Source organism: Cyprinodon tularosa, unplaced genomic scaffold (assembly GCF_016077235.1).
Source record: "Cyprinodon tularosa strain WSP-4 unplaced genomic scaffold, ASM1607723v1 ctg165, whole genome shotgun sequence".
Taxonomy (NCBI): Eukaryota; Metazoa; Chordata; class Actinopteri; order Cyprinodontiformes; family Cyprinodontidae; genus Cyprinodon; species Cyprinodon tularosa.
Genome location: NW_024038483.1, coordinates 405226 through 426666, shown reverse-complemented (window position 1 = coordinate 426666; position 21441 = coordinate 405226). Strand labels below are relative to the sequence as shown.

The 21441-nt window shown below is 40.7% G+C and overlaps 2 protein-coding genes across 13 annotated transcripts in view; both read left to right on the top strand.

The window, feature by feature from the left end:
- Positions 1–13268, top strand: part of LOC119780709 (DDB1- and CUL4-associated factor 1-like) — a 29180-nt gene extending 15912 nt beyond the window's left edge. For 2 of the 3 annotated variants that reach the window (XM_038280840.1, XM_038280838.1), the window contains exons 19-30: positions 45–322; positions 413–611; positions 835–917; positions 1017–1101; positions 2142–2375; positions 2909–3002; positions 3087–3194; positions 3362–3435; positions 3568–3657; positions 9731–9877; positions 11409–11502; positions 12742–13268. In XM_038280840.1, coding sequence (XP_038136768.1) covers positions 45–322; positions 413–611; positions 835–917; positions 1017–1101; positions 2142–2375; positions 2909–3002; positions 3087–3194; positions 3362–3435; positions 3568–3657; positions 9731–9877; positions 11409–11502; positions 12742–12773 — 1518 coding nt within the window. In that variant the 3' untranslated portion in view covers positions 12774–13268. The remainder of the gene's footprint in view (positions 1–44; positions 323–412; positions 612–834; positions 918–1016; positions 1102–2141; positions 2376–2908; positions 3003–3086; positions 3195–3361; positions 3436–3567; positions 3658–9730; positions 9878–11408; positions 11503–12741) is intronic. The other variant, XM_038280841.1, reaches the window with a different exon arrangement.
- A 5654-nt stretch (positions 13269–18922) lies between these two features.
- LOC119780707 (dedicator of cytokinesis protein 3-like) overlaps positions 18923–21441 on the top strand; it is a 259177-nt gene continuing 256658 nt past the window's right edge. For 5 of the 10 annotated variants that reach the window (XM_038280835.1, XM_038280834.1, XM_038280833.1 and 2 more), the window contains exon 1: positions 18925–19830. In XM_038280835.1, the coding sequence (XP_038136763.1) occupies positions 19794–19830 (37 nt within the window). In that variant the 5' untranslated portion in view covers positions 18925–19793. Of the gene's footprint in view, positions 19831–21441 lie in introns of all 10 variants that reach the window. The other 5 variants (XM_038280830.1, XM_038280829.1, XM_038280828.1 and 2 more) reach the window with 2 other exon arrangements.

Below are 21441 nucleotides of genomic sequence, written 5' to 3'. Positions count from 1 at the left end.
TTTTACATCTAAGAACTATAGTCCTGTCTGTTTTATTCAATCAGACCCCAGCTATGAAAAGGCAGCTGGAGCTCCACCTGCCGTCTCCGCCGACCCTTGACAACATCATCACTGAGTACCTGAGGGAGCAACATGCCCGTTGTCCCAATCCCGTCACCACCTGTCCTCCGTTTTCCCTTTTCACCCCTCACCGCTGCCCAGTGTCCAAACTGAGGCGTCAGGCTCCCCCCAACTTCACCGCCCGTCTGGGGAGCAGGGTGCTGTATCCACGGTACGGTGGTCAGGATAGAGGAAGCCTGGACAGACACCTGATATTCAGCAGGTAGGAAACGGCACCTGCGACTCTTTAAAGACCTGATAAAAGTTATATTTTTTCTCTCTGACTCTGTTTCTTTTTTTTTCCCTCATTAAGGTTTCGCCCCATGTCAGTTTTCCATGAAGGCGACGGAGGCGACAGCAGTTTCACCTGTTGTGCCTTTTCAGCCTGCGAGCGCTTCCTCATGCTGGGAACCTGCTCCGGTCAACTCAAGCTTTACAACATCTTCTCTGGAGAGGAGGAGGCCAGCTACACCTGCAATGGATCAGCCATCACTCACATCGAGCCTTCCCGGGTAGCTAAACGGATAAAAACTTACTAGGCTTAAAACCAGTTTGACATTTTACAGGGAAAAAAGCTGTTGCAGTTTAACATTATGGCTTGATTCTGGTTTTTGAATTAGTTTTTTGAAACTTTTCTCAAAATGTAGCTTTAAAAAAGCTCCTCAAGTTGTTAAATTTTCTGCTTTGGGGTATGTTTGCTTGTTTTTAGGTGAATAATTTTTCTCTGTTTCACAGGATGGTAACTTAGTTCTTACCTCTGCCTCCTGGAGAGTCCCCCTGTCAGCTCTGTGGAGTATGGACGGTGTCTTTAGCATGAAGTAAAAACTGTTTTAAATGAGTTTTAATTTATTTCATTGTAATAACAGCATAATAATGTGTGTTGTTGAATAATGCAATATGTATTTTTTTCCCCTCAGAACCTCATTTGGAGAGGATCACCATGTTGAGTTCAGCAAACTCTCTCAGGACAGAGTAATTGGTACTAAGGATGAAGTCGCACATGTAAGGAGCATGAGTGATGCAACAGTATTGATGCTCATGATCAATTCAATGCAGAAATCTATTAATTAATCCATTAATCAATTAATAAAGTGGTTTCTTAAGTGATCTACTCTCATAATAATACTGAGACAGAAAAAACTACAAAAAGAACAAATTCTCATCTATAAAATGATAATATCCGCCAATTGTTCATGCAGATAGTGTTTACCTAGTCATTGTAGAGCTTAAAAAATATTTTTGCACCAGACTCTATCAGCAGCTTCTTAGGCTTTAACTCCTGCTTTAATTAATATCAACATTTGTATTTTATTCCAAGCACCATTTTTATTTTTTGCATTTTTACACACAATTTTTTTTTCTATATTAAGATACATGAAGCTGTATTAATCTCTGCAAATTAGTTGCTCTTATAATCCATTGAAATACTATAATTGTTTTCTGTAATTGTGACCAATTCAGAACATTTATCTCTCGCCCCATCAGGCAAAGCTTCTTCAGAGCTTCTTCTGTTAATGCATCTTTGCAACTTTCTGTTCTCCATGGAGGGTTTCTGGGAGCACAGTGCTCACTTGGGGATTATTAACTAATAAGAGGCAAACTTATCCCATCTTGAGGAAGAGGTCATACCACACAGCCAATAACATGGATTCTATTATTATAAAAAAAACATACAAAAGGAAAAAGTAAACAATAGATCCCTGTTATCTTAATACTATTCCAGGACTGCACTCAAAACTTTAAAACTTTCGATTATTCTATAAAAAAAAGATAATTTCACAAAGCTTTGTTTGAACACATCAATGGACATATTCTTAAGAACTGAAGCATCTTAATTAGATTTTGATATCAACTGTAGGAAATATGAATTGATTTCAGTCGGACATAAAAATCCAGCAGTAATGTTTCAAAATGACTTTGAACAAAGCAGTTCTAATGTCTGTAAGCTCAGGTATTCCAGTAATCTACAAAGGTTTTCCAGGTTGATATTTTTTTTGATTTCTCTAAAGGTTAGGATATTAATTCTGCTACTCATGTTCTAGATCTATGACATCCAGACGGGCCAGAAGATCCTGACCCTGAACGACCCTGCACTGGCCAATGACTACAAGAGAAACTGTGCCACCTTCAACCCCACGGATGACTTGGTGCTAAACGACGGGGTCCTGTGGGATGTGCGCGCATCACGGGCTATCCACAAGTTCGACAAGTTCAACATGAACCTCAGCGGGGTTTTCCATCCAAACGGGCTGGAGGTCATCATCAACACAGAGATTGTATCCTTTCTAAATTATTTAGTTTCCTTGCTGATGTGTTTCATATATTTTATTTATGGCCACAGTGGGCTCTCTGTTTGTTAGTTTATGTTTATGCATTTATACAAGTAACAGTTAAAAATCCTGATCAATGTGAGTAAGAGTAGAAATCATCCTTGTCAGGTTAAAAAATGTGCTTTGGTACTTTATTTTCCCTATTAGACAAAAACTCAGCTGGTTTTACTCTTACAATACATTCAAATATAAATGTCTATAATTTGTCATGGTCTTTCTGGCAGTACTGAGTGAAGCTTGAATCTGAGTCACAAAGAACTGCATGGTGTCATTTTTCCTGGATGATGGTGGCAGTAAGATGATGAGGATGAAAGAGAAAAGCTCAGCTTCTGTTCAGGATGCTACTTGTAGCTTTGCACATTTTCTTCACGTAAATAGGAAAGTTGTAAACCAGCCATAAGAGCCATTTAAATCCCGGCGAGATCCATTGCTTGTCCTTAGGGTTTTCTACAGTTGTCAGCCTTGACTGCAGGTTTCAGTGGGACCTGAGGACCTTCCATCTGCTCCACACGGTTCCTGCTCTGGATCAGTGCGGGTTGGTCTTTAACAGCACTGGCACCATCATGTATGGAGGTATGGTCCCACATTGGTAAAAAGGGATGGGTTATGCTGTCCAGTACTTGACATGTTTTAATTGATATACCTGCTTGTGAACAGCGATGCTACAAGATGATGATGATGAGCACGTCAGCATAAGCGGGCAGGTGGCGAGTCCCTTTGGCTCCTCCTTCAGAACCTTTGATGCTACAGACTACAAGCCTATCGGTTGGTTGAACCCCCTTCATACAATATTAACTTCTCTCTGCCTCTAAACTGCATTAAGCCTTGTAGAGCATTTCTTATCTCTCTTCTGTATCTTGATTACAAAAATGGCAGAGTCCTCCAAGTCTAAAGTGTGACTAATATATATATTTTTACCTGATTTTAAACAGCCACCCTGGATGTAAAGAGGAACATCTTTGATTTGTGTGCAGATACTAAGGACTACCACCTGGCTGTCATAGAGGTACTCCATTGGTTTCATTACTGTTACATCATCTTATTGGTGTTAACTTTAACGCAATAGCTCTCTGACTTTTATCAATGTGAGTTGTTTTTTTCATCCATTCTAATGACTTTTTACATGTTAATGTCGTAGAACCAGGATACAACGAGCATGGATACGGTATGTCGTCTATATCAAGTTGGACGACTGAAACTGGCAGAAGAAGGAGACGTTGACGATCAGGTAAGATTCATGACACTTAAAAGTAAAAACTGCATTTCTTGTTTGTTTTTAGATGAGATTTTTAGGTTTATTGGTTGTTGGAGTTCTATTTCATCCCTACTGACCGCCAGAGGGCGGTGCTGAAAGCACTGAATGTTCCCTTCGGGCATGCGCAGTTCGAGTAATTATACCAACAGAGTCACACCTGTGACACCGGATGACCACTCAGAAGCTATATAGCCTGGTGTCATCCTTTGCTCTGCTCCTTTTTTCTTCTCGCAAGCGGTTCGCTAACTTCCCCGTTGTCTGAAGCCCCTGTCTCTTGACCGGAGTTGCGGTTATTCTCCGCCCTCCCAGGGCTGCAACGGGTCGATTCTGAAGATTACGGAAGGTAAGTGAGTTGTTTGCTGGTGATGGTAGCGTCCGCGCCCCCTCTCCCGGCTCACGACTTTAGCTTTTTACCTACAGCTTCGTGCTGTTTTGTTCCGAACTGGTGACGGCAGCGTTTTCGCCCCTACTCCCAGTGTGAATAACTTCACTGCCGAAGTTATATACGGCTAACGTAGTTAGCTTCTTTAGTTTGTTGGTGTTATACCTGGTGACGGCAGCAGTTTTCGCCCCCTCTCCCAGTATATTCCCTACTTTTGCATCCTTTTTTTCACCGGTCTGCGCTGCTATAATTACTGACGGCCGCGGTTTTCGCCCCCTCTCCCAACCAAGTGTGGTCTACTTCGTTGCCGAAGTTGGAGACGGCTAACGTTGTTAGCCTTTTTTGGTTTGTTTGCAGCCTTCTTCATCGGTCTGCTTAATTATAAATGGTGACGGCAGCGTTTTCGCCCCCTCTCCCAATATCAACCTTTTTTTGCAGCCTTTTCGTTGGTCTGCTCTCTTAATTGGTGACGGCAGCGTTTATCGCTCCTACTCCCTACTTAAGTTGCCATACAGCTAACGTTGTTAGCTTTTTTTGTTTATTGCTTTTATACCTGGTGACGGTAGCGGTTCTCGCCCCCTCTCCCGGTATCGGCCGCCTTGTGTCCGCAGCCTCTCTTGTTTTATCCGCTATAATTGGTGACGGCAGCGTTGTTCGCTCCTACTTCCAACTTAAGTTTCCATACAGCTAACGTTGTTAGCTTTTTTTGTTTATTGCTTTTATACCTGGTGACGGTAGCGGTTCTCGCCCCCTCTCCCGGTATCGGCCGCCTTGTGTCCGCAGCCTCTCTTGTTTTATCCGCTATAATTGGTGACGGCAGCGTTGTTCGCTCCTACTTCCAACTTAAGTTTCCATACAGCTAACGTTGTTAGCTTTTTTGGTTTATTGGTTTTATACCTGGTGACGGTAGCGGTTCTCGCCCCCCTCTCCCAGTATCGGCTGCCTTGTGCTCGCAGCCTCTTTCGTTTCTCTGCTGTAATTGGTGACGGCTGCGTTTGCGCCCCCTCTCCCGATTTTCGATAACTTTCTGTTCTTTAAGCCTTGTCGGCCTTCGACATGGATGGCTCTCACAGCTGCATAGATTGTGGGGCTGCCCTGCAGGCAGAGGATGGCCACGACCTGTGCCCTACCTGCCTTGGACATGAGCACCTTTTGGAGGCGCTGTCTGAGAACCCCTGTATGAACTGCAGCTTTATGCCCCATGCAGTGAGGGTGGCCCGGTTGGCCCAGTTGTGCCCCCAGGAGGGCTCGGACCTTCCGCCCTCTGGGCAGGTGGTTCCCCCCAAGCGTTCTAAGCGCCGTGGTGGGACCACAGCATCTGTGCCCCTCCCCCGGAGGAAGCGGGCCAAACCTGACCAGGGCCTGTCCACAAGGGTGGAGCAGTTGTCAGCAGAGCTGGCAGAGATGAAGTCCTTGTTGCAGACACGGCAATCTGATCCCTCGCTCCCAGTGGTTGGGCTCTCTTCCCCACCAATGCCCGAGCTGGTTGTAGAGGATGACGTTATCTCTCTGGCTGCCTCCGCTTCTCATTTTAGAGATGAGGAGGAGGCAGGGTCCTCTCAAGCCTCTGAGGCTGGTTCATTTTCATCTCAGAGTGCGGTTGGAGAGGCCGGTGACGGTTCCATGCGGGAGGTCATGTCTATGGCCCTGAAGCAGCTGCAGCTGGAACTCCCACAAGGAGAGGCATCCAGCTCTGGCAGTGCTTTTTTCAGACGTGGAAGGGCTCCTACTCCTTTTTCTGTACCTCCATCAGAGGAGTACCTGAAGGAGTTACACGCCTGTTGGCGGGAACCGAGAGCGCTGTCGCGTCTCTCCTCGTATGGTCGTGTATTAGCTGCCATGCATGAGTCAGTGAAGGCCGGCCTGGACCGTATCTGACTGAAGCATGCCGTAGGACCCTCAGGGGTGTCCCGGTTGTACCAGGGGAGCTGTTTGGATCAGCTGCCTTGGAGGCGCTGGAACGGACTGCTCAGGCACGTCAGACTAGCCAGCAGCTTTCCGGCCTTCGCAGGAGCATACCTGCCTTTCCCCAGCGTTCGGGCCGCCCTGCCACTACCCCCAGCGTTCAGCCACGACCTCAGACCGGTGGCAGACCTGTTGGTTCCTATCCCCATGATGTGCGGCAGAGACCGAGAAGGGACTTTCGTGAGCCAGTCTGCCGCCCTGTTAGACAGACCCGGGCCTCAAATCCTGGACGCCCTCCCCCCAGAGCCCCCAGGGGCCGTGGGGATAGAAGATGATGCCACCGGGCCAGCCGTCGGACATTTTTCCCATCAGCAGCTGAATTTCTGGGCTGCTCATGCCGTAGATCCATGGGTGGTTGCCACCTTAACCAATGGCTACAGGCTCCAGTTCCGACGGCGGCCCCCCCTCTCACACCGGGTCAAGATGACTGTCATCACAGACCCGGTGAAATCTCAGGCACTAGACCAGGAGCTTTCCGCCCTCCTGGGCAAGGGGGCAATCGAGTCTGTAGATCCTCTGCAGCAACCCAGAGGCTACTACTCCACATACTTCCTTGTGGCCAAGAAGACCGGCGGTTTTCGCCCCATTTTAGATCTAAGGGGACTGAATCGGTACCTGAAGGTCCTTCCCTTCCACATGCTCACCATAACAGAGGTCCTTCAGACCATTGTGGCGGGAGATTGTTTTACATCAGTAGATCTGACAGACGCCTACTTTCACGTGCCTATTGCGGCAGAACATCGCCGTTTTCTCAGGTTCGCCTATCGGGGGCGCCATTGGCAATTCCGGGTGCTCCCATTCGGGCTCTCCCTTTCCCCGAGGGTGTTTACTCGATGCGTGAAAGCAGCCCTCTCTCCTCTACAGGCCTCCGGAGTCAGGATTCTGCCATACCTGGACGATTGGCTTCTTTGTGCTCCCTCTCAGGTAGCTGCCTCTCGGGATACGTCCCAGCTTCTACTTCATGTGTCAATGTTAGGCCTCAAAGTCAACTTGGCAAAGAGTTGTCTGGTTCCATCTCAGACAACCACCTTTCTTGGGATGCATCTGGACTCTGCTACCATGATGGCCCGTCCATCTGTTCACAGGGTGGACGACATACTCCAGCTTGTCCGTCGATTCAGACTGGGCAGGGAGTTTCCCTACATCACCTTCCTGCGAATGCTGGGCAAACTGACATCAGTCACTCGTGTCGTGCCCTTAGGGCTGCTCCTTCTGCGTCCTTTGCAGCGATGGCTCAACAGCTTTCGCCTAGACGCCAGGCTGCACAGGCATCGCAGGCTAATGGTGACCAGGAGCTGCCTCCATGCCCTAGCTCCTTGGCGAGACGGGACCCTTTTGTCCAGTGGTGTTCCAATGGGGCTAGTAGTGTGTCGAAGGGAGGTGGTCACCACGGATGCCAGCCTCATGGGCTGGGGTGCCGTGTGGCAACACAGAGCTGTTCGGGGTCTCTGGGACCCAAGGGAGCGCACCGAACACATAAATGTGCTGGAGCTGCGGGCTGTGCACATGGCCCTCAGGTGCCTTCTGCCCCACCTAGAGGGAAGGAACGTGCTGATTCAGACAGACAACACCTCTGTTGTTTATCATATAAACCACCAAGGTGGCACCAGGTCAGCACGTCTCTTGAAGGTGTCGAGGGATCTCCTGGAATGGGCGTATCCCCGTCTGTGTACCCTGCGCGCAGCGTATCTGCCAGGACGGCAGAACCAGGTTGCGGACTCTCTACCCCGCCAGGCACCTGCTCCGGGAGAGTGGTCTCTTCACCCCGACGTAGTGCGCATAATCTGGAACCTCTTTGGGCAGGCAGAGGTAGATCTGTTCGCCACAGAGGAGTCGACCCATTGCCCCCTATGGTATTCCCTAACCGGGATGGCGGGCGCACTGGGCCAGGATGCACTGGCTCATCCATGGCCGCAGGTTCTCCTGTATGCCTTTCCACCCCTCTCACTGGTTTGGCCGACTCTACGGAGGGTTCTCGAGCAGGGCCACAGAGTGTTGCTGGTAGCTCCGTTCTGGCCAGCGCGGCCGTGGTTCCCGCTGCTTTGGAGTCTGTGTCACGGTACTCCATGGCGTCTTCCAGCAAGGAGGGATCTGCTGTCTCAGTTGGGGGGACAGATATGGCACCCCAACCCTCAACGTCTCCAGCTGTGGGCATGGCCCCTGGGAGGCTGACTGGGTGTTCAGACACCGTGAGACACACCGTATTGAGTGCTAGGGCTTCCTCCACTCGGCTGCAGTATGCTAACAGATGGCGCCTCTTTTCTCAGTGGTGCTCTGCCCACAATGAGAACCCGCTTTCCTGCTCGGTGCCCACTATTTTGGAGTTCCTCCAGTCTCTCCTTGATAAGGGCCGCTCTCCTTCGACCCTTAAAGTGTATGTTGCAGCAATTTCATGTCTTCACCGAACTGTTGACAACCGTACAGTGGGGCGCCATGAACTGGTTTCACTTTTTCTGCGTGGTGCTCGTAGGTTGTGCCAGCGGCCAGCCCCACGAGCCCCAGATTGGGATCTGCCATTGGTTCTCACAGCTCTGTGCCACCCTCCATTCGAGCCTTTGGCACAAGCAGAACTCAAGTGGCTTTCCTGCAAGGCTGCTTTCCTGATGGCTATCGTCTCAGCTAAGAGGGTCAGCGAGCTACATGCTCTTTCTGTCAGCCCTAGGTGTATCAGGTGGAATCCAGATGGCTCTGGTGTTACCCTGTGGCCTAATACTGCGTTTGTGCCTAAGGTGTTGTCTCCTTTTCACCGTAACCAGCCATTGCGGCTCGCTCGGTTTCAGCCTCAATCTGGTACAACTGAGAATGAGTCGGAGTTGTTGTGCCCAGTAAGAGCGTTGGAGGCATACATTGCAGCCACCGCCAATCTGAGACGCTCGGACCAGCTTTTCCTATGCTATGGGGGTCCAAGGTTAGGCTGTCCTCTTTCTAAACAGCGTCTGTCCCATTGGATTGTGAGTGTCATCTGCCACGCCTACGCTGCAGGTCACTGCTCCCTGCCAGTCGGTGTGAGAGCACATTCCACCAGGAGCGTCACCGCTTCCTGGGCTGCTTTGAGAGGGGTTCCGCTGGAAGCTATATGTGCTGCTGCTTCATGGGCTTCCCCAACCACCTTCACCAGGTTCTACAGTGTCAATGTGGCTGCCCCTCATCCCCTGGGTCAGGTCCTTTTACAAGGTTCTGCTGGGCCTCCTCTGTGAGGTATGTGCTCAGGATTCCTTGTGACATCGTTGGCATTAGTCATTCAGTGCTTTCAGCACCGCCCTCTGGCGGTCAGTAGGGATGAAATAGAACGAAAGTTACGTATGTAACTACGGTTCTATGAATCCCGGATGACCGCCAGAGCTTCTCTGTCACTCAGAATCCTTGCTTTTGCGAGAAGATTCTGTAGGAGCAGAGCAAAGGATGACACCAGGCTATATAGCTTCTGAGTGGTCATCCGGTGTCACAGGTGTGACTCTGTTGGTATAATTACTCGAACTGCGCATGCCCGAAGGGAACATTCAGTGCTTTCAGCACCGCCCTCTGGCGGTCATCCGGGATTCATAGAACCGTAGTTACATACGTAACTTTCGTTTTTTGGTTTGGGGGATTTTTAGGATCAGCACAGATGGTGTGAGACAGAGTTTATTTCTGATCTCAGCTGTGCTCTTAGTTGGGATTTGGATCCTTTATATTCATTGCATGCTTTTTTTTTTCCAGGATCAAGATCAGGATGATGATGATGATTCGTCAGATTCAGATGATGATGATGATGATGACGATGATCTAGACATAAACCCCCTCATTGAGGAACTGGCTGATATTAATGAACAGGAGAACGTGGAGGACGCTAACACTAGTGATGAGGTGGTATATCAATTTATTTTTTATTTATTTTTTTTATGTTGTTATATATGACTATACCAGTTAATTTAGAATCATTGATAATCTTAACCATATAAATGGAAAATTAATAGAATAGAAAATATATTAGAAAATCCCTTTATTGTTCCACAATGGGGAAATTGTGGTGTTACAGCAGCATAAGATTATAGCAAAAAAGGTCACACAAATATCGATCTTAAAAAGTGTATAAAATAACAGAATAAGTTACATTTATGAAAATAAACAAATAAAATAATGTACTGTGAGGTGTTTTTGCAATATAAATACTGTGTATTTGGAGAATAAATAATCAATATGCAACTGTGGATATTTTTACAGTAAAGGATATGTGAAAACATCACCAGAGATGAGCAAAATGAAAGCAGCATGTTATTTAAGTTACTAAGACAGAAACTTGCATAAATCAACATAAATTTAAAAACCCTTTGAGGTTGTTGAGAACAGGGATGGTTATAAAACTTACAGCTTCTAGGAGGAAGGATCTGTGATAACGCTCCTTGGTGCATTTAGGGTGTAGCAGTCTGACTGATGGAGCTCTGCAGTTCAGCAACAGCTTCATACATGTAGTGGGAGACATTATCCAACAGATTGTTATTTAGTTAGTCATTTTGTTTCCCACCTCCAGAGGGCATCCAATCACAGAGCTGGCATTTCTGATCAGTTTACCCAGCTCTAAATAATCTTATGTTAATGTTAGCAGTGAGAGAAATGCAAAGAAATATAAAAACAGTATTTCTGGATGTTCTGAACTGATTGTAATTGATCATTTCTGACCCCTTTTACATTTTTCTTCACCTTAATCAGCTGCACCTTTACCTGCAGTGTAGCTCTGGATTGAAACCGAATTAAAATTGTATAAATCCCATGAATTAAAATGATGATAAACAATTAGCAAAATCTCACAAAGTATTTTACCATGTTTCTAATTAAAATGCCTTGGACATTTTTTTTTTTTAAGATTAAGGCTATAGGCAGATATTAAGCATATATATTTTCCATATAATTAAATACCTTTGTGATGCTAAAAGTGAAAGTCTGAGCTGTAAAAAAACAAACAAAAATCTAAGTTGTTGGACTGAGTACCTCTACTTTTTGCTTTTGTAAAGATGATTGTTAGACCAAAGTCACTGAAATATATACACATTTGTTAAGTTGATTTACTTTTAAGGCTTATGGATTTTCTTGATGCAAAGTAAGTGGAAACTTCCAGCTTCCTTTTTCACACTTGTCCTTTGACTTAATCAAGCAAGATTTTAGTAAACCCTTCAAGGTTTTTGTGATATTCGTCAGCTACAGTACCTCACAGCATCACCCACTTGATTCTTGCTTCTCCGTTGAAGGTCCATCTGAATTGATGACATTTGATTGGGATTGAAAACATTCAAGGGACTCTAGCAGTATAGAATAAGAACTGAAGCAGAATGAAATATCTAAAATTTATAATAAAGCAGAATGATGGTTTTTGAGTTTTGCTTTTCATTTTTTTAACCAGATTCAGGCTATTCTTGGTAATAGCAGTGATTATGACCCTAGTAATATTGACTCGGAGGACTCAGACCTAGAAGATTCAATCCTCAACTCATCATGTAAGTGATCACATTTCCCTGCTTGTTTTGTTACAGCTCTTTTGAAATATTTTATTAAAACTGGCCCATGATTTTACATGCCGTGTTCTGGCTATGCTATAACAAAGATTACCTCCTATTTGAGACAATGTGAAACTTCTAACAAATATATATTTGCATTTATTGCAGTTACCCAATTTAAAAATACTTTTTAAATTTAAAAATTTAAAAATACTTAAAAATACTGTTTATAAAGCACAGTTTCGCCGTAAATGTGGACTTAAGGCAATTCTCAAAACAAACTGATAAACAGAAACTTGTCGGTTTAATCCAGCCTTATAGACAGTTTCAGATTTACACTTTGCTTTATTTTAATTGTTTAGTTACTATCTGCTAAATGTCACGTATGCTGGTGAAGATTCTCGGACCTGTTCTTCTGGTTCAATTTGCAGGTTTTCTAAACCAAAAAAAGTTTTTGGACTACTACATAACGCTTTGAATTCAACGCTAATTTTGACATTTTGAATTGAAAAACCTTCCAGGATGAGAAGAGAAACGTCTTCAAACTTCCAATGGATTGTTTTTTTTTACTTTTTTTTTTAAATAAATGTTGTGTAGTTATATAAAATTGGGTTATTTTTAGTTTTTTACAGTTGCACAGTGTAACCATCATCTTTGAACTTTTTCTTAACAAGGGAAACTTGAATTTAATTTACTAGGATGTTATTCTTTGTTTAATTCAATCACCAACTGTTCGTTGAGAGAATTATACTATAAAGGTTAGCAAAAAAAGATGTTTTTACATTAAAATGCATATAATGAGATTAACATTTGTCATCAGATCAATAAACTTAGGAGGTTTAAATAGCTGCTTAGAAGTTATTTTAAAGAGATGCTTTTATCTGACAAATAAGCCTCATCCTAATGCTTATTCTAATTTATACAATATGGTTTATATCTTGAAAAAGTATGTAAATCCCTGATTCTACTTGATCTGCAGACATCTAATAAACCTTTTTAGTTTCTTCTGACATTATTTGCTGTTATTTTGTAATTAAGTTTAAACTTAGATTTTCTTCTGTTGCCTTATTCTGTAAATGAAATCAGTTAAAGTTAAAGCAATTTGATTGATATTTAATACCTCATAGTACAATCGGACAACAGTGAAATAGTAGAGAAGGAAGCAACATCTGCTCTTAATATGTAATGTTTTTTGTCTATTACACATGACGTGTTTTACATATGGTTATTATGTTTCAGGGTTAAGAGAAGAATCAGATGATGAAGACTGACATATTTGGATACATGTCTGACGTATAGTTTGAGAGATGGAAGAGGAGGCGCACTCGCTGCGCAGAGCATGTGGATCCCTCAGAAAAGCCAGATAAATGGCACCAAAAATTCCAAGGTTTCATTTAAAAAACTAGACTGACCATTGGTTTTGGATTTCTTGTCCCTGTTTAATTAAATTTTAAAGGTTTGTTGTGTTATATCTATGATATTTTTGGACACTTTGCATCTGCTGCAGAAATGGAGCACAACGTCCTTTTTCAAATCTACGCTCAACCTTAGAAGACAGTTCTTTGTATGAGGAGAAAATATAAGATGCACAATGAATAAACAAAAGGTCTCTTTTTCATAAAAAATAGTTTCCCAGTTTTTATTTAAGCATTATTTAAATTTTTGGTCACAGCTCTTTAAAGTGAGTTTTGACCACAGACATTTTCAGAAAATGACGTTTTTTGGATCCTGTTTTTCAACATGTAATAATATTCGTATGTTCATATAAAAAAAAAGCCAACTTTTCTCAAATGTGCCTCAGTTTTGTGTTACTTGAAAATATCTACTTGCATCCTTGCAAAGGCATATAAATATTTTTGTATGTCCTCTGTAGAAAATGTGTTTACTCGTCCCAAAATCTCAAATTGGAACGTGTATCAGACATGCTTAGAAACTAAGCAATCCTTGTGCAGCAGCAGAAAAAAGCAAGATGTCTTACATGTAGAGAGAAGAAAAATTATCAACCGAAAAAAGGGTAAATTTCCTCTAGAAATTAAATTTTATCATTTAAAAATAAAATCAAATTTAGTGTTTATCATAGGGTATTTAACATACCATTAAGAAATTAGGGTCATTTGAATTTATTGGAGATTTACTTCAATATAGGTTGGCTAAACAATAATATCACAGGTTTTTATGCTTGCACATTTATTATTATTAAGGAATGTCCCAAATGCCTAAACTCTACCAATGTCTGTACTTTTGCTAACATAACCAAACAAGTCTCCAGAGTTCACATTTTTGTTATCAGAAGGGGAAATAATTTTACTTGGATGCATGACCTTATTTCTCTGCACCAGATGTCAGTAAATTCAACCTTTGGATTTTATATTAAATATTCTAAACCTGGAAAATTAAACGGTTTGTTGAATAATAGTTTTAGAATTAAGATAGCGGCTAGGCTTAGATCAAATATTTTTTTTCTTGTGTTATTTATTTTTGACCAGTTTTTGTTGATGGATTTTGCATTTGATGGAAAATATGCAATTTTTGTTTTTAGATCTCATGCCCCTCAGGTAACTGGAAATAACGAGCAGATACCGGCGGAGATGAAGCCTTTGAAAGGCTTAAAATATGCTGCATTTTATCTTTTAAAATGTAAAGGAAGCAATTCTAATGTACGGGTAGCTTAAATGATAGTGCGGTGTGGAAAGCTAGTCCTTTACCAGCAGAGAATATGTTTTGTTAATAGGGATTCAAAATAATTTGGATTCTATTCTTTATATAGTAAATTAGCTTTAATCTCTTTCATTCATTGTTGGGTTCACCAGAGTGCAAATAGTTGTTAAACTGGCATAAGACAAAAATAGGATCGAAATTAAAATGTTCAAATCCATGAGATTTTTGTACTGCTTTTGGTAGCTTATGTTGAACTCATTACACAGCATCAAACAAGCAGCTGTTATAAGGCTGGACCCTGAATGATTCTGCTGTTGCCAATCTTTTTGGTCTTTTTCGTTTGATCAGTAGATGCACAGCTGAAGCTGCGTAATGACAACTCTGGTTTTCTCCTCTGAATGCGTTTAGTTTGGTTTCTGAATGTATTTTCAGATCTAAAAGGTAAATTTCATCATTGATAACTTACATTTACATTTTGGTCTGAACAGGTGGATAGAAATAATTTGTACATTAGCAGGTAAGACTGAAAAAGTTGAAAATGTTTGTAAATACATTGTTTATTAGTTTGGTTCTTGAATTAAAAACGATCCTATGCAACTTGTTGATGTCATAAAGCTGGCATGGGCTACAATTACAACCTTTTGTGTGTTTTTCTCTCCATAATAAATCCAGCCTTTGTAATACACATGCAATCTGTAAGATTACCTGGTGATTTATGGCAAACATTTGACTTTATCAGAGATGTACAAATGATCAAACTGGAATAAATGTTTTGTGCTTTCTAAGTAAAGGCTTTGCATTTTGGATAAAATTTCCTGGAACTATAACTTTTTTATTAGTCACTTATTAGTAATTCATTTATGTGTGATGTAATGTGGAACCTTTTCTTATGGAAAGTTTTTATATTTGGGATGCTACATAAGTGCTAGATATATTTAATCTTTTAAACTGCAATGTGTAAAAACAAATTTCGAAATGAGTCCATTGTGGTGAGCTGACGATTCAGGGCAGAGCTCAGATGAAGGAACCATTGCAACAGGTTCGCCCCAATGGTCTGTTTAAACTGATCTTAGCATAAAGACGTGTATTTCCTCTTAATAATATTAGTGTGGTGGCAAAATATTTCTATATTGATTCTGTTAAGCATACTTTTATCTTCACCCTGTTTCAATCATGTGTTCTTTCTCTGAGATCATCTGATCAGCTTCTCTTGGTTTTCAAAAACACGAGGTTGAAGCTTAGAGGATTTGGGCTTTTTTAAGTCATGGCTCCTAAACTGTGGAACAAATCTCTTCCAACACCTTCGCTTCCTAATTTTGAATATCTTAAAAACATGTTTTCCTTGACTTCTAAGCCACTCTGAGTTGTTTAGGTATTGGATTATTTGTGGTCTGTTTTTTTTATAAATATATTTTGTATTGCTTTGACAACCTGATGTGCTTTATGAATGACATCTGGCCTGACTTTATGTTTAGCGAACATCATTGAATGATAAGATTCTTAAAATAGATTTTTATCTTATTTTTTTGAGTATTTTTGAAAAGTATACAGACCTTGATATAAGAATTATAACATAGGTACTTATTATCAATCAGTACCCCTGAAAAAGTAAAACATTTGGCCCAACTAGTCTGAGCCAAGCAGAATTGGACTATAAACATGGTCACCTTGTTGTTGCTGGGTGGATAGCATTTATAAAGTTTTCTTTTCAAATCACTAAGTTTAAAATGTCATTCCATCTAATGTTCTTTTTGGAGTTCCGCTTTTGTGTTTCCAGGGACGAGACACCATAAAGAGCTTAAAACAGGATAAGTAAAAGTAACTGTTTAGTCTGGACACTGTCCTTCTGGACGCGGTTATAGAGAGTCAGATTGGTAAATTAAGTCTATAGTCTTCATATTAAAGATCATAAAACCTTTTTTTTTTCAAATTGGTAGTTTATAATCTTCAAGAAAAAAAGGTTTTAACTAGTTCAATTCTATTCAGTTTATTTATATATCACCAATTGCTATATAGCGTCAAATTGATTCAATGTTTTCTATCTAAGAAAAAAACAGTTGATTGCATTGACTCGAATGCAATCCCTCAAACTAAGCAAGCATGTAGCGACAGTGGAGAGGAGAAACTCCCTTTTAACAGGAACAAACCTCCAGCAGAACCAGGCTCACGGTGAGTGGCCATCTGCTTTAAGACAGAAGCAGAGATACAAAAAGCAGCTGTAAAAGGCGGCCCGGTCCAGGAAACACACAGCCAGGCAGACGAGCTCTGAGCCAGCTCCCATGTCAGAGGACGAAGAGAGCACATCCATCCAGTCACAGTCAGAGAAACAGGACTACAGTGGAAAACAGGCTGATCTCCAGGATCTATAAACAAGGGTGTTGATGGAAGCAGCACAGCTGATGTTTCTTTCCAGGATGGTGTCACAGCCAAACAGAAACAGATAAGGCAAAGCTACTATGAGAAAAAGCAGAGAGAGCAAAGTGTTAGAGCTTGAACTAACAGATTCTGCAGAGTGGGAGAATAGAGATAGAATGAAGCAGAATGATGACATGGGGGTCCCTATGTCCTCCAGCAGTCTAAGCCTATAGCAACATAACTACAGAGACAGCTCAGGATAAGTGAATGCTCCTTGTAAATATTTTATACAGGGAGTATTACTTCTTACATTCAATTAGTCAAATGAAATTTAAACAAATTACCAGATCCAAAATGGGATAAACTAATGAATTGATTATATTGTATTTTTGTTAGCATAATTTCTTTACTTTGCTTTTAAAGTTTAATTGTTCAACCACTCCAAGATCCACCATGAAGTGTCCAAAAATGTTTAAACGCTCTGCTTTAAGACATTAAGATAATAAAAGTGGCTTCTGATCATAAATGATTTTAGTTTCCAAACACAAACACACAAAGGGAATGATAACATGTTTTAACCTAGATTAATGTGAAGGTAGATTTGTTTCTTTATCATTCGATCAAAAAAAGGTTGCTTCAATCAAAAAATATTTTTTTTATAAAAACCCTTCACTGCAATTGAATGCAAAAAATATATTTGAGACTCGGAAAAAATACATTTGAACACAGCTTTTTTTTTATTCAAAATGTTTTATTTGATAGAAGTCCAGTCTTTTTTGTTTAAGCAACTTCTTTAATTGAAGTAAAACAGTTTTTTGATTGGACCATATAATGGGTAGGACATTTGTGTCTTTATTATTCAACCAAAAGAGAATTTGCTTCAAACAAACAAACAAACAACAGAATCAATAAAAAAAGTAACTTCAATGAAAAGATAAACGTTTTCAATCAACGAAAATTTTGAATGCAAATAAAAAATTTGAAACTCCAAAAATTGCATTTGAACACTTTTTTTTATTATTATTTAAAATGTTCTATTTGGTTGAAGTAATCTATTTTGTGTTTGGGCCATACATGGGTAGGACATTTGTGTCTTAATCATTCAATTCCCAAAAATTTGTTTCAATCAAAAAAAAAAAAAAGAAAGAAAGAAAGAAAGAAAATTCAATCAAAGAAAAAACTGTGCAAATGCAAAATAAATAAATAAAAAAAAGATATTGAAGAGAATGTGTTTGTCGTTTTTTGTTGTTTTTTTTTAAGTAAAAAAAAAAAGAAATTGAAATTGTTTTATTTAAATCACTTTTTTTTTTGAAGTGCAAAAAGTTCAAATTTTTTTGAATGAATAGTTTAGACACAAACGTTCTGCAGTGGGCGGCTGCTTCTCCATTTGGGGGAACATTTTCAATAATAAAAAAGTTTTCAAATGCAATTTGAGAGTCTCAAATATTTTAATTGCATTCAAAAACTATTTTCTATGATTGAAAACGTTTATCTTTGCATTTAAGTTACTTTTTTATTGATTCTGTGGTTTGTTTGTTTGAAGCACCTTCTTTTTTGGTTGAATAATAAAGACACAAATGTCCTACCCATTTTATGGTCCAATCAAAAAAAAAAAGTTTAAAAAATCAAAGAAAAGCAGTGTTCAAATGTATTTTTTGGAGTGTCAAATATATTTTTGCATTCAAATATTTTTTTCTTTGAACGAAAAGTTTGATTGAAGTGAAGGTTTTTTAATTAAAAATATATTTTTTGATTGAAGCAACCTTTTTCTGATTGAATGATAAAGAAACAAATCTACCTTCATAACCATATATGGGTAGGACATTTGTGTCTTTATTATTCAATCAAAAAAGAAGTTGCTTCAAAGATACAAATAACAGAATCAATAAAAAAAGTAACTTTCAATCATTGAAAATTGTTTGTGAATGCAAATTAAAATATTTGAGTCAATGTTACTTCAATTAAAAAAGTTGCTTTAAACAAAAAAGACTGGAATTCTACCAAATAAAACTTTTTCAATCAAAGAATAGCAGAGTTCAAATTTATTTTTTTGAGTCTCAAATATATTTTTGCATTCAAAATGTTTTTTTCTTTGATTGAAAAGTTTGTTTTAATTTTTGATTGAAGTGACGTTTTTTTTTTTATTTTTATAAAAAATATATTTTTTGATTGAAGCAACCTTTTTTTATTGAATGATAAAGAAACAAATCTCCCTTCACAGATTATCAGGTTTATTAAAAATAATCCTAGTTTTAGTGCGCTATCCAGGAACATCCACACGGTGGCGCTCTTACCCCGATATTAATCCGAACTTTGACTCGCTACCAACAGTCATATGAACATTAATCAGCTGTCGGTATGTTCGCTTGCAACATCACCAGTTATGTCACTATGCTGTGGTGAAGGAGCGACGCCGCTTTAAAAACTTCAAAGTGAACGTTTCCGGCGCTCGCGCGTCAGGCGTGAATATTATTAAACATATTTAAATGTGTTTAGCAAACGCAGTAATAATAGCCGTCCGTGTCCCACATTAGATAGAGCGTCTCAGCTTGCCAAAGCGTCTCGCGCAGATATAAACATTCATCACCTGCATGATGTTATGTGGCAATTTAGCGCGTGCGTCACGTCACCAGAAGTAAACCTTTAATGATCGGCTGCTGCAGGAGGAAAAACTCCCTCTCTGTAACCAACTCCAGCCCGGGTCCCTTCTCCTCCATGATCCTCTTAAACAGAGCCCAGCAGGGGAAGCCATGCTTTCCTTTCATTCCCTCTCCATGATCTGCTGCAGGACAGGTTAATAGTGGCAACGCATGCGTGCGCAAAGAAAACATGGAACAGAGGAAAACTGACATGCTGCGCTGAATGAGGAAGAGGAGCTCTATGGGGCTTGACTTAAATAAATAAATAAAAAAAGACCCTTTTTCCTCTGTGGTGGTTTTAATTTCAGTCAGAACCTGTTTGCTTTCTGCTGTAGAAGCAGCAGCGCTGTGGATTCCCTGTTTATCGGATTTCTCTTCCTCAGAGCTGGAAATCACAATGCGCAAAACCTGACGGGATTAAACATATCTGCCAAAAACTGTCAGTTTCAAGAACCTGAAGATCTGATTTCTCTCTTTTTTTATTTGCCTCCCTACAACCTGAGGTAAACTTTTCCTCTCCCCGGCTCTCCCCCCTGTTCCCTTCCACTCTCTGGGTGACATCTCAGCGGGATTCCTATGAAGCCAAGCCTCGGGTGACTGGACTGTGCGTGGATTTTCATCTGCTCCCAGAAGGACATCATGTGGACTCCCACGGAGGACGAGAAAATCGGCGTGGGTGAGTAAAAATAACATTTATTTTTTAAAATCCACCTATGTTGTGTTCTGAATGTTTGTCTAAATTATTTAAAAACACCAGCACTAACTGTCAAACAGATGACTGTCATGCTGCAGAGTCAGGTATTTCCATCCACTACAATACTTCTCCCTTCTTTTATGTTGGCTGTGAGCATTTTCTCTTAAATAGGTAGTTGCCTATCTGGGGCAATAAAAAGTAGACTAGTTACACTTTGCTTTATGTTTCTACATATCCAGCAGAACAGTACAAGTCTTTGCACTTTTGCTTTCATGGTCTCCTACAGAAGATCATGTAAGAATCCTGCAGTGGGCTGTCTGTCTTAGATGCAGTGTAAGACAGGCTGAGTTGTAGACCTCAGAAACCCTGATAAATGCCTCAATATACAGTAAATCTGGAAGGACAATAAAAGGAGCCAAAGGATGGTACATCAATCTGTGACCACAGCAGACCAGAAGCGATCTATCAGGCTGGATTGTGTTGTGGTGGGATCTCAGTTAATTGTTTTAGAGGACTTTATTTAGGGGACTGTAGGCAATAATCAGCAGTTTACTTTTTCTCTCCTTCTTGTCTTCTGTTATTCCCTCACATCAGTTAATCTCTTTAATCCTTGAAAGCACCCTCTGACTAATATTTCTTTTTTTAATGTTGTGTTTAATAAATTTATTAATTGCAGTTTCATTGAGCTTGCAAACGAACAAAAAGTTAGTGAACTTTTCATAAAAACTTTGATCTATTATTAGTTGTTCTTTGTTTTAAACACATCAGATATTTCTATACAATACATCTTATAAGCAGGAATATCATCCATGTTTTCCTTGATGATTATAAGGTCAGATAACTTTTGTCTTTGGTTTGATTATTCTTTAAAAAACAGGTTTTTATAAACACTATTTTAAAATATTGTTCCAGTTAACCATAACAGCATTACAGATGTTCAGTGCTTCCTTTCCACAACATCCAAAACTTGAGATCTGTTGATTGTGGACGCCTTCTGAGTGCAGAGATGTTGGACAGACCACTTGCCACTGTTACACACAAACTAACCACTAACACACTGTATTTCAGTGTAGTGCCGTGCTATTCTGTTGTTCAGGAGAAACCACTCCTACGGGGGTGACAGTGGCATTGGATGTAGGAGTTTGCATTGTAATCCAAGGGTTGATGGTTCAAGCCCTGTCTCTGGCTATAAGTGTCCTTTGGAAAGACACCTCAACTGTATTGCCTACTCATGGTGTGGTCTGTCAGTGAGCCCCAGGGCAGCTGTGGCTACTATGTAGTTTTTCACCATCAGAGTGTAAGCGTGAATGACTGAATGTAGTGTAAAGTGCTTTGGTCAAGTCTCCTGACTTGAAAAAGTGCTATATAAGTACAGACCATTTTACCTTTCTTCTGGGTCTCTGCTTTATTTGTTTCAAGGTTTGACATGTTGTGGTTCAGACATGTTATTGTGTATACCTTGGTTATAAAAAGTGCTTATTTGAGCTTCTGATGGTTTTCTGTCATCTTCAACTAGTGTCCTAATCCTCCTTTGACATCATCTGTTTTTTAGGGCCAATCTCCCAATAAATTGTTCTAAGAAACAATCCCAGC